The sequence below is a fragment of the Sander vitreus genome, chromosome 2, assembly GCF_031162955.1.
Source record: "Sander vitreus isolate 19-12246 chromosome 2, sanVit1, whole genome shotgun sequence".
NCBI classification, from domain to species: domain Eukaryota; kingdom Metazoa; phylum Chordata; class Actinopteri; order Perciformes; family Percidae; genus Sander; species Sander vitreus.
In genome coordinates this window covers 24,290,037-24,302,103 of record NC_135856.1, presented here as the reverse complement: position 1 = coordinate 24,302,103, position 12,067 = coordinate 24,290,037, and the positions used below count along the sequence as shown (strand labels likewise).

At 38.7% G+C, this 12,067-nt stretch overlaps 2 protein-coding genes across 3 annotated transcripts; one reads left to right on the top strand and one right to left on the bottom strand.

The window, feature by feature from the left end:
* Window positions 1–8: 8 nt before the first annotated feature.
* ucp1 (uncoupling protein 1) lies at window positions 9–5,922 on the top strand. The gene is made up of 7 exons (XM_078262317.1): window positions 9–2,122; window positions 2,298–2,434; window positions 2,753–2,951; window positions 3,600–3,797; window positions 3,885–3,986; window positions 4,233–4,413; window positions 4,550–5,922. Exons 2-7 carry the CDS (start codon window positions 2,309–2,311, stop codon window positions 4,662–4,664), a joined length of 921 nt encoding a protein of 306 aa, XP_078118443.1. The 5' UTR covers window positions 9–2,122; window positions 2,298–2,308; the 3' UTR covers window positions 4,665–5,922.
* On the bottom strand, window positions 5,123–11,908 carry elmod2 (ELMO/CED-12 domain containing 2). Of its 2 annotated transcripts, none has more exons than XM_078262341.1 (9): window positions 11,776–11,908; window positions 9,954–10,101; window positions 9,839–9,867; window positions 9,072–9,169; window positions 8,804–8,933; window positions 8,356–8,489; window positions 6,559–6,627; window positions 6,291–6,424; window positions 5,123–5,922 (listed from the first exon to the last, which is right to left on the bottom strand). In XM_078262341.1, exons 2-9 carry the CDS (start codon window positions 10,096–10,098, stop codon window positions 5,771–5,773), a joined length of 891 nt encoding a protein of 296 aa, XP_078118467.1. In that variant the 5' UTR covers window positions 10,099–10,101; window positions 11,776–11,908; the 3' UTR covers window positions 5,123–5,770. The 2 variants fall into 2 exon arrangements, with proteins under 2 accessions (XP_078118467.1, XP_078118458.1); XM_078262332.1 differs by having other exon boundaries at window positions 11,805–11,908.
* Window positions 11,909–12,067: the final 159 nt, after the last annotated feature.

Below are 12,067 nucleotides of genomic sequence, written 5' to 3'. Positions count from 1 at the left end.
ATTATTACTCTGGATTCTGATGCATTGTGTAGGCTATCACTCCATCTAATTAAAGTTACAGTATGATTGATCTAATGCTGCACAGAACAAAGTCTCAAGCCTTTTTCATCAGACTGAGTGCCACTATATGACCTTAAGGACATTGTGTTACTGCCATCTGGTGGAAGATCATTTATGCTACCAATCATTAATTTACTGAAGATATGATTTTTAGCCCTCAAATATGATTCCACAGGAATTGCATTATCATTTGTTCTTTTTGAACTATTTTAACCTGTTATTTACAAAACCTACAGTAACTCATATCTCTTACTGGAGCTCATCAGTGCAAGTGAGTCTCGTGTGACTTTAGTACAGTTATGGAATGTAACTAAGTGCTTTACCTTCACTTTATTTTCATGTAACTTTATACATCTACTCCACTACATTTCAGGTTTGACAGCTAAAGTTACTTGGCAGATTAAGATATTATGTACAAAACATACGTTTAGAAAATGTGACGTATTGTCATACAGTGGTGAAAGAACTACTTAAATCTTAAGTAAAAGTAGCAATGCCACAGTGTTGAAATACTCTGGTACAAGTAAAGGTCCTGCATTCAAAAGTAGAAAGGTATTAGCATCAAAGTTAATTTCAGAATAATCTATTATTGTGTAAATTACTTTCAGCATTTACTCAAGGTCTGTCTGTCTGTCACTAGGGTTGTGGCTCAAGTTTAACCAATCACAGTAAAGGGAGCTCACTTAAAACTGGACTTTCTGTAGATTGAAAGATTGAAAAGAGGCTTTCCCTCAGATACATGACAAAGCTATAAATGATATATCAGAAATGATGCTTTGTTTGAACAGTGTCTCCCTCCTGTCTCACACTTTGCTTTCGAGATATTATAAAATCCGCAAATGAAAAAATCTTGAGTTTAGTCTGGCCTATTTTGTGCCTCAGGTCCTGTTTAACTATCTCAATCACAAAATCCCTTTTCTCCCAATATACACTCAGTTTTCAGTAAACGCAACTCAACAGCACCACAAACTACAGTTTCCAAAATCCAAAACAACTGAACTTTATAAGGGTAGGATTTATTGCAGGACTGTTGTATTAGACTGCATTAGTTTTAGCTAGTTGTACCTATTAACCTGGCAACTGAGTGTTTCTTGCCTGTTTCTTCATCCCAAAATTGTATTTTTCCATACTGTTAGAGAGGCTACGTAGGTTGGAATCAGGGTAAGGTATTGTGAAACGGGCATCTTCACTGCCAAACTGTTGGGAGGCAACATGTTGTGACACAAAGTTCTTATCTGATCCATCATGAACTGCAAGTCAATGGTTTACATCACTACTCTTCCCCCAAACTCTTTAAAAAAATGTTTTTTAAAACGCGGCCCTCTTTTACAAAAATGTGAAAGGTATTTGTTATTAAGAAACCAGGGTATATATTAGGTTTTATAACAAACAAATGAGCAAATGCTGTATGATACAACGATGCTACTACAACAGTGAAAGGCCAAGGTGATGTGAGGTGATAGCCTTTTAGCCATTTAGCCAATCGACTCCACACAATTTCTCTGTTGTTCGCGTCATGCCTGTTCTGTCATTGGCTGTCATCTGATAGTGCTTTATGTCTGTCAAGTTCACAGACACTTGGTCCAATAAAGTAAATAATTACTTAATATTAATGACAGATACAGGACCGAAAGGAAAATCTACTTACAGTACTGAATGTGAACATGGCTATAGTGTTGATTATATCTAAAGGCAAGAAGACACTTTTGGAAACTGATAACTTTTGTACAACAGCTGCAGAGGAAAAGATACTGATGTTACATTCACAGAATGGGGGAAGAAAATAGTTGTTTTTGTGAAATGAGCCTGCACTGAAAATTGAACATTGACTTTCTGACAGACTGTGGACTTTGATTTGACCCGTACGTACAGGAGTACACAGGAACGCCTCTCTGTAGATGTCATAAAAAGACAGCCAGATCATATATAAAAACGGAGCCAAAGATGCAGCTTTCCTTTCTGCAGAGTGACGCCCTTTATGGATTATAATCTGGCCAATCAAATCCTGCCCGGTACCAAACTACTGAGGATCAAAAGGAACCTTACATTTTAGACAAACGACGTAAGTTTGTTTTGTTTTTATCATCAATCTACACTTTAATTGTTGGCTCATAAAAAATCACTAACCTTTCAATTGCAAAGATGAATGATTAGTATTATTGAGGTTAATGTTTATATGGTGGTTTTCTCCTGGTGACTGGCTCTGATTGTGTGTTTGTGCATACCTGTAACCCCAGGATTAGGAAACATGGTGGGACTTAAACCCTCAGATGTTCCCCCTCCACTGGGGGTGAAAATGGCGAGTGCTGGGGCTGCAGCCTGTGTAGCTGACCTTTTCACATTTCCTCTGGACACAGCCAAAGTCAGATTACAGGTATTTGTTCAGTGATACTGACAAAGAAAGAACGTCTATGTACCATATAATGTTTTCTTAAAAATTTGCTGCAATGCATCTGATGTTATATTGTGATCCTTAGCTACTAATGTTGCTGTATACTAAATTTGAACACAGTGTAATGTTTGTTACCACTGACTGAGCAGCTTGACTTTAGACTTTGTCCACCTCATTTTCCCAAAAGTCAGTTGCACTCATTAACACTTGTGAGCAACACTCTGCAGCATTTAGTCTAAAGGTTTTCTACTTTTGTTCCGTAAAACTGGTTTTAGCCTTGTGTACAATCTGTGACCCCAGATTCAGGGAGAGATGAAGGGAGTGGAAGGCATCCGCTACAGAGGGGTGTTTGGGACAATCAGCACCATGATCCGGACAGAGGGGCCCAGGTCTCTGTACAATGGGCTGGTAGCGGGGCTGCAGAGGCAAGTGTGCTTTGCCTCCATCAGAATCGGCCTCTACGACACAGTCAAAGATTTCTACACTGGTGGCAAAGACAGTAAGTGGTTACTTTTGAAGTACACGCAGGGTTTCTTTTAATTATATATTTCTAAATAATTTTCTATACCTCTGTGTCCCACTGTCATAAACCCAAATCTTTACGTGAAAGATAGATATCAACTCTAGTCAGTTTAATTAATCAAGCCCAAAAATAACTAATTTGTCCCAGAGGGTTTTTTACAATCTGTACAACATGTACATATCCTTACACCTTCAATTTAGAATTTTCTAAGAGTAAAAATCCTTTTAAAACCTCATGGGGGGAGTGAGAAACCTGAGGAAAAGCAACAATGGAGGGATCACTTATACAGCGTGCAACAGATTCTGTATGTACAATATATTAAGTAACAGCAGTAGAATATTAATGTTGGGATACAATTACAATACTAAATAACTAGAGTACACAACATGTAATAAGTAAATATTTGGTGTAATAAGAGTTTAGGGCATAGTGTGCTGTGTGAAGATCTGAGGGCAGTGACACCGATTGTTTTAATTGAGAATGAACTCAGTTTTATAGATAACAGGTGTTAAAATATCACACACACACACAAAGCACGAGTACCTCTAAGCTGTACTTTATTAAAGTATTTGAGTAGATGTACTTATATTTCACCACGAGTTGTTTCTGTCTATTCGTTTGCAGAGCCTGGTGTACTGGTACGTATTCTGGCTGGCTGCACTACAGGCGCCATGGCGGTGTCTTTTGCACAACCTACTGATGTGGTCAAGGTTCGATTCCAAGCTCAGATGAACCTGGATGGTGTGGCTCGTCGGTACACTGGCACAATGCAAGCCTACAAACACATCTTCCAGAATGAGGGCATACGCGGACTCTGGAAAGGTGCCGTTTAGGAACCTTGCTTTAAAATACGTTAGTCTTTATAAATCTTTATACATTAGTATTATTATTATTGTCTGGCTTCTTCAGGCACACTACCCAACATCACAAGAAATGCACTCGTCAACTGCACAGAGCTGGTTACATACGACCTGATCAAAGAGGCCATCCTTAGACACAACCTGATGTCAGGTGAGTGAGAGAGCTCAAGAGTGAATGCCTGGGTTACAGTCACACACACACAGCTGATTGGGTTAGAAATTCACACGCCCTCTTACTCCAACTCCACCACTGCTGATAACAGCTGATAACAGCATGTGCAGGTACAGAACATGGTGTATTTTCCCCTCACGGTGCTGACAGGAGTTTCTATACTGCTCAGCACACTCTTAGTCATACCCTTTAGTTGTTTTGTTCACAATCATCTTTTCTCCACAGACAATCTGCCTTGCCACTTTGTATCTGCCTTTGGTGCCGGCTTTGTCACCACGGTGATCGCTTCCCCAGTAGATGTGGTAAAAACTAGATACATGAACTCACCACCAGGCCAGTACAAGAGTGCTATCAACTGTGCCTGGACCATGATGACTAAAGAGGGGCCGACGGCTTTCTACAAAGGGTGAGCGCCTCCTCTCTGACCCCTGCACACACTTTTGTTTTGGAAATTTTGCATGTGAGGTAATTTTGACAAATGTTTTAAGCAATGCTGCATTTGTGGCCCTACTTTAGCTTTTCATTTTCTTTGTTTCCTCTAGATTTGTTCCCTCATTTCTGAGGTTGGGATCGTGGAATGTTGTGATGTTTGTCTCATTTGAACAAATCAAGAGAGGCATGATGGTCACAAAGAAGATGATTGAGGACAGAAATTGAGATTCCTATTTCAAAATTTGGCTGAAAAATCTGAACTACCACTGGGTTGGAACATCGCTGAAGAAATATCAATTCACATTTTCATTTTATTCTTTTTGTCTTGTGGTGACAAAAGAAGAAAATCCATTGTTGAACTGATGTACCGGTACAATGAAATGCAGTTCTATCTTTATATTTATAATTTTTCATAATGAACCCATTCAAAATTTCATAGGAGTGAATGGTGCTAACACAAGGTTGTTGTTGTTTCCCTCCTTTGGGAAGCTGAGTTTGCACTTTAAATCTAAATCGGCCATTTATACAGTTAAGGATGTATAAATGGCTGTGCACCTTTTAAATAATACTGGTGCCCATAAAATGTCAAACAGGTTTACAGTATGTGAACTCGAAATATGACTTGTTTTACAGACTGTGCTTGCTCATTAACGTGTGCTATCACGTCCACCACAAGAAACACATTAAAACATTAAAATGTGTATTTATTAACTTTGAGTCAGATGTGTTAATCATTACATACCTTCCTCAAAAGCAATCCACAGCATAAAAACAACCAGTACTAAAAAGGCAGTCTTCAGACATACAAAGTTATGAGAATGGAGGCAAATAACCATTTTGAGTTCCATGTCACCTACTGTATGTTACAGAATACAGATGGCATCAACAGGGACACATTAAACCATGCACAAATGTAGCTATTGTCTTAGTAGACAAGTCCTGAGAGGGAGAAGTGAGAACACACAAGTCTTGGTTACATAAATACAAACGAGACAGCTACAAATATGGCAGTTAATCACCATTTTTCAATAACTGTCTTTGAACTGCAACAAACCCATTATCTCTACAGTCCTCTGCAGCAGCTCTCATTTCCCCTTTACAAAGGTTAATTAAACACTGGAATGATCATTTTTGAGGTATAGGGTGTCAGATTTGTGCTCCATTTAAAAACCCTTAACTCCCACTGAAACCAGATGAACAGAGTGTGACTAATGAATCACAAAACCAAATACAGGAGGATTTATTTGTTCAAATTTTTGAGTAACAACCAGCTTACCAGGTCAAACAACTTCAGGGGCCACGGAGGGGTGAGGGAATGTTTCTGAATAATATTAGTTTTTAGAACGGACTCTCAGCGTTACATCGGGGTCCTGTAGGTGTGTCTTCACTATGTTATGGAATTTTTCTCTGTACTGATTGAACTGCATGATGCTTTCTGGTTCTTCTGCCACCCAGAATTTATCAAATTCATACGCCAGATAACCTGGAAGAGAAGATGCACACATTTTAGAGAAGTATATGTAATTAAAAAAAAAAAAAAGACAACAAAATGTAACTTTCTACTACAGTTTAGTTTTTTTCTAGCAGATGGAAAGAATCAGAGCTGTTGAAGAATAGAACAATTCTGATTTTTTTATTTTTTTTAAAAGAATTTTTTTGGACTTCTCCACCTTTAACTGACAGGACAGCTAGGGGAGAGAGAGAGAGAGGGGGAAGACATGCAGGAAATCATCACAAGTCGCACTCGACCCCTGGACCTCTGCGTCGAGGTATAAACCTTCTCAGTATATGTGCGACTGCTCTACCCACTGATCCAACCTGGCCACACAGTTGTGTGATTTTTGTACTCACAGTATAGCTGATGAAAATGCCGGAGCTCAGGTGTGCCCAGAACTGTATTGTAGAAATGAGGTTTCAAAGCACCACTCTTCAGTAGGCTGTATGCCATCTCTGTCAAGTTGATCCCAACGATCGCATATGAATATCTGAAATATGAGGAATACAAAATTAGCATAAAGTGCACGCCAAAAGTGACTGTGCACATTGAAGGGGAAGGTGAATGACACAATACTGACACATATTAGGATGCTAATACTGGACATGTATGAATGTCTCTTACCCTAGTTTAGGATGGTTTGCATGAGACAGCACCTGGCGGGCCTCCTCTGTGTAGTTTTCACTGAAAAAACTAACAAACATTTGAATATATTTATTGTTTACCGTGAAACAGTCCTATACTTTGCTTGTACTTGCTGGTTTAATCTACAAATGAGATCATGTTTACCAGTAATCTCGTACTCCCTGGCAAAAATGGTAAGAATCTAAAGGCAAACTCAAGTTTACAAATCAAAGTCTGTTTTTAGGATTTAAAGGAAGTACTGCATATGTGAAAACGGTTGTATAAAGCCCTTTGTGGCTTCAGAAGGAGCTGCATGAAGTCTGAATTGCAAGTGATGCATCAATTGGTGGCTCGAGGCTACGTTAGCCGCTGCTAGCATAACACTCCCGAATCTCTGACCGAACTGTTGTCGTTGAGTTGCGTTGTGGGTATTATTGTAGGTGCCAGGTTTTGACAAGGCAGAAAAATGCATGGAATAAAAAAGATGATATCTCTGGTACTGCTGAAAAGATGTTGATTCTTTTAAGAAATACTGTCCATCGTGAATCTGACAATGTTATAAGAGAGCAATGCTAATTTGGTGGTGTTTGAAAAAAAAAAAAAAATCTGCTTCTGTGTGGGTAGTATATATTTTTATGATCTGATAAAGGCACAATTGTCACCTGTTAGTCCATGCGTTGTAGCCTATGGACTCTTCAGTCTTTTGATATGGTCATAGCAAATGGAATACCAATTAGATTTGATTACTCTAACTTGAGTAGAAGAGGATAATGTACTACTTTTTCTCAATATTCTGCCATGGCTTTTGCTTGTTTGAGAAGCGCAGTATGTTAGACTATAGGCTACTACGCTGCGAGGCGTCATCGAGAGCATCCTTACCAACTGTGTCAGTTTGGTATGGCAACTGCTCTGTCCATGACCGGAAAGCACTGCAGATGGTGGTGAAAACTGCCCAACGCATCACCGGTTCCTCACTCCCCTCCATCGAGACCATCCAGGGCAAGCGATGCTTGCGTAAGGCGCGCAGCATCATCAAAGACTGTTCACCCCCCAACCACAGCCTGTTTACCCCACTCCCCTCTGGGAGGCATCTCAGGTCTCTCAGCACCTGGACCAGCAGGTTCAAAGGAAGCTTCTTTTCTGCGGCTGTCACCCTACTGAACTCTTGCTCTGCATCCCGGTGACAAGTTAACCAACTAAGCCCCCCCCCCCAAACAATTTGCACTACCCTATCCCACCCATACTGTTCTATTTATTATTTACAAATGTTCATACTGTAATTACACCTATACATAGCCATATTCTACTGCTCTTCATACTATTCATCCTGCACATACTTATTCTTATGTTACCACACTGCAAATAGCTGTACATACTGTACATATGTCTATATGGTTCATTCAGAATTTTTTTTCCTTCTATAATTCTGTTAATACACTGCATATATCTATATTATTCGTACTATTAGTATGTCACTGCTACTACATTGCACATATCTGTACATGTTGTTCATACATTGTTCATATTACATAGCCATATTTATTCTGCTCTTATAACACTGCATATATCTATTGTCCTTCCTATGCACCACCTGTCTATAGTTGTATATCACATTGCACTTTTCTGCCTTTTTTTTTTTTTTTGCACTTCTGGTTGGACGCAAACTGAATTTCGTTGTCTTTGTACTTGTACTCTGCACACTGATAATAAAGTTGAATCTAATCTAATCTGGATACATATTTCTACTTCAAGTTTTAACGACCATTAATGTCTCATTGTTATTCATCGAGGACTCACACAAGGTTGATTAGGCCCAGCATGCCCATTCCTCTGAAGTCAGTCTTGGGGTCATCTCCTTGGAATCCAATGTCTCCCCACTGTTTGGTTGTCCTCGACTCCAGTTTGACTGTTGGCATCAACAGGTCCCACAGCTGAGAGTACAAATACTTCTGGGGTTACACAATTTAATTGCCATTGCCAATCAATACTTTCTATACTGTAACCTAAATCATGCCACTGTATTGTGCCGTCTAACTCAATTCAATTTAAAAAAAAAAGAAAGAAAAAAGAAGTGGTTTCTCCTAAGGCCTCAACTGCATCTGTTAGTTAATGTAATTAAATTATTTAAAAAGTATGCGTCTGTCAATCAAATAACAAAAATCCACAAAGACTGATTTGTTGTGCGGATAAGTAACCATGTGGCTAAAACATATGAACAACTGGATCCAGAATCAGGAACACACACCTTCAACAGCATGGCCTCGTGTTCTTGGTTCTCAGAGTTGAAGACTTCCTTTCTCAAGTCTTCCACAGATGTATACAGGCTGCTGTTTCCTGTTATCTGTAACAGACAAATGTGTAGGCTCTCCTTGAACCTAGACAGGTAGAGAGTGATTAAACAAATAGTTAATATATTGATTCAAAAATTACCCTTGCACTACACATATGATTTGGAAATTAAATCATTACTGGTGACAAGCAACCTCAAAATAACAGATAAGAAGTAACCTTACAGTGGATCTTTCTGGGGTTTGACGTTCTTCTCTTTCATAATTTGATCCACACATTGCTCTAATTTACCCTTGTTGGTTCCCAAAGCTTCTCTTAAAACCTACAGAGGAGGAAAGCACAGGAGAGGAGGGGCTAGACACAGAGAAGTAATGATACAGCGAGCGACCAGACACAAAAACTGGCACAGTTGCTGCTATATAATCTATGATGCTGTCAGCAACAGGGACAAAATACCTTTCAAAGTCAACCTCAGAAACAATGAAAAAGATGATAAAGCACTTCTTTTCCTACATTGTTTCTAATTTGAAAATGCTTACCTAGCAATAAATGGCATGTAGAGTCAATTCATCTGAGCTGGGCAAGTGTATTGGAAGATAAGCACTGATTTAGCTCACAGGATATGTCTTTATTGGAGTTCACACACAAAGCAGCCAAACAGATAATGAACAGGTCAGTAGTTCAGCAGTGTTGCCTGTTTTTCAACATGTATGGTTATGTTTGACAGGTTATGTCTGTACAGTATGTGTAGCCTACAATTATATATTATTTCCTTTCCTCTATCTGTGCTTGTGTTTTTCTTGTATTTTGTGAGGGAAAATCCCCTTTGTGCATCTACAACTAATAACTACTTCCATTATAAATTAACTTATCTGGTTCTTTTTATAAGGCGAGTGGATTCATCATAAAATGCAAACAATGAAAAATGTTCATTCAATTCTCAAATTAAAGATATTTAATTTGAAAAAACTGACAGTTAACATTTTCTTACCTTGTTCTTTGATGACCGGAGAGAATATTCTACAACAGGAAACAAAAGGTAGATTGATATAATGTAAAATAAGCAGGAAAAAAAGTCACACCAGATTTGAGAGGATTTAATTCACCTGCTTTTGTTGTCCTTGTTGCCCCAGGCTTGTAGTTGGAGCATATTCTCTGCAGCTCACATGTCCCTGTTGCCTGTCTGAGGAACCACTTCAGCCAGTATCTCAGGAAGGACGTGTAGACATACTGCCAGATATACCCCAGCATCTTCTACAACATGGACAGAGAAAAGACATTGACCAATGGGAATTCAAGCAGAAAAATCTGACTCAGACAAGCAGACAATTTCCACTCAGCTCGCCATCAGTGATGGATCGTCTGTCCTGCGTCAGGGGTAATTGACACCCTTCGATTTTTATTCTAGGGTGCAAGAAATGTCCTGGCAGGCTTTCGATCAGCAAACTACTTGGCAGTATAAACATGTGATCAGAGCGAATGAAGAGTTAAACTGGCATGGTTGGAGGAAGTACTTAGTACAAGTACCACCACTGTTTACAAAAATACTCAAGTAAAAGTCATACCATCAAATGTTATTAAGTACTCAAATTTCAAAATGCAAGTTGGCTTTTTTTAATATTGTAGCTGGTCAAGCTGGAGCTGATTTCATTAGGGCTGCAACTACCAATTATTTCCATTATCTAATAATCTGCTGATTATTTTATTAAAAGCATTTGGTCTATATCAGAAAACAGTAAAAAAATAAATAAATAAAAATCACAATTTCTTAAAAGGCCTAAGTCATCAGATGTCTTGTTTTATCCAAACTACAGTCCAACACCCAAAAGTACTTAAAGTAATGCAAGACAAGGTAAAGGTAAAACAAACAACAAAACCATGGAATATTTGGCATGTTTACTTAAATAATTACCTAAACAATTATTCATTATTTTTATTATCATATTAGCCAGTTGCCAATAAACTTTGTGCAACTTAACTAATCGATTAATTGACTAATTGTTACAGCTCTAAATGTGATCTACTTTTTGTACAGATGGGCATTTTGACCTATAACAAGGCATCACACTTAACAAGCTGATCATAGGCCTATGTTTTGTATGACCAATATTAATCTGAAAAGTAAATTATAACAACGATTTAATTCTTTAAAATGTAGTGGAGTAGAAGTTGGGCCAAGACGTCTTTATATTCAGTCTATAATCCAGACCTTTGAATCTGCCCACTCCAGCGAGTTGACAAATCTGTCTGATATCAGGCAAGCGTAGAAGTACACAAAGTAGCATAACATGTAAATAACGTTACTCAAGTAAAGTACATCTACCCCAAACTGTATTTGAGTAAATGTAGCTTCTTTTACTTTCCACCACTGCCTAACGGTACTTACCACAATGCCATTCTTATGAAAGGGACTGAAACACTAGCTAACTGTCTATGTCATAATGGCAATGGCCACTATTCTGCTTTTCAAATGAGCTAATTCATTGTTCCATATGAGAGGATCAGCTGACGGTACGCCACATTTAAAATACCAATATATAAACTACAATAAGACCAGATCATGTTAATGTGAAAGAAACGGCTAGCTGACGTAACGGGAGAAGGCTGGCGAACATTTAAAACAATGGCATTGTGCTAGCGTTAGATAGCATTAGCGGTAATGCAGCTAACGTTAACTTCAGACAAACGTTACCATTCAGTTATGGTAAAGCTACAAATATTCGGCGAGTTTAGTAGCGCTTTAGCAAGCCGTCTACCCTCATGTTAGCAAACTGGTAGCTAGTTACCTCAGTTTTTAATAAACTAACTAAGCTAGCTAGCTAGATGACAGGTTCAGACAACAGGTTGTCATTGTATTCGCCGAACTGTTTGCTAAGATCACCTAAATTAGGTTGCGTCCGAAAAATCGGTGTACATAATATTACTTACGACGAGCAAGAAGATGAAGTTAATCTTACCCTACTATCAAAGTCTACAGAGACAAAGATATGAACGTATCTTGACTCAGCTGTGTGGTAAGTTAAGGTTAGCAACGTTTCTCTTGACAACAGTCTGGCTCTGATGCGTTCAGGTTCTGACCAGACACAGTCGCTGACGTGCATGTAGTAACGCGCACCTAGGAAAGTGAAGATTTTTGGGTGGCATGCACATATACATTCAACCATTACATTTGCATCATTGTAAACGTTTTGGGAATCCTATAGTTAGCAATTTCTCGCAA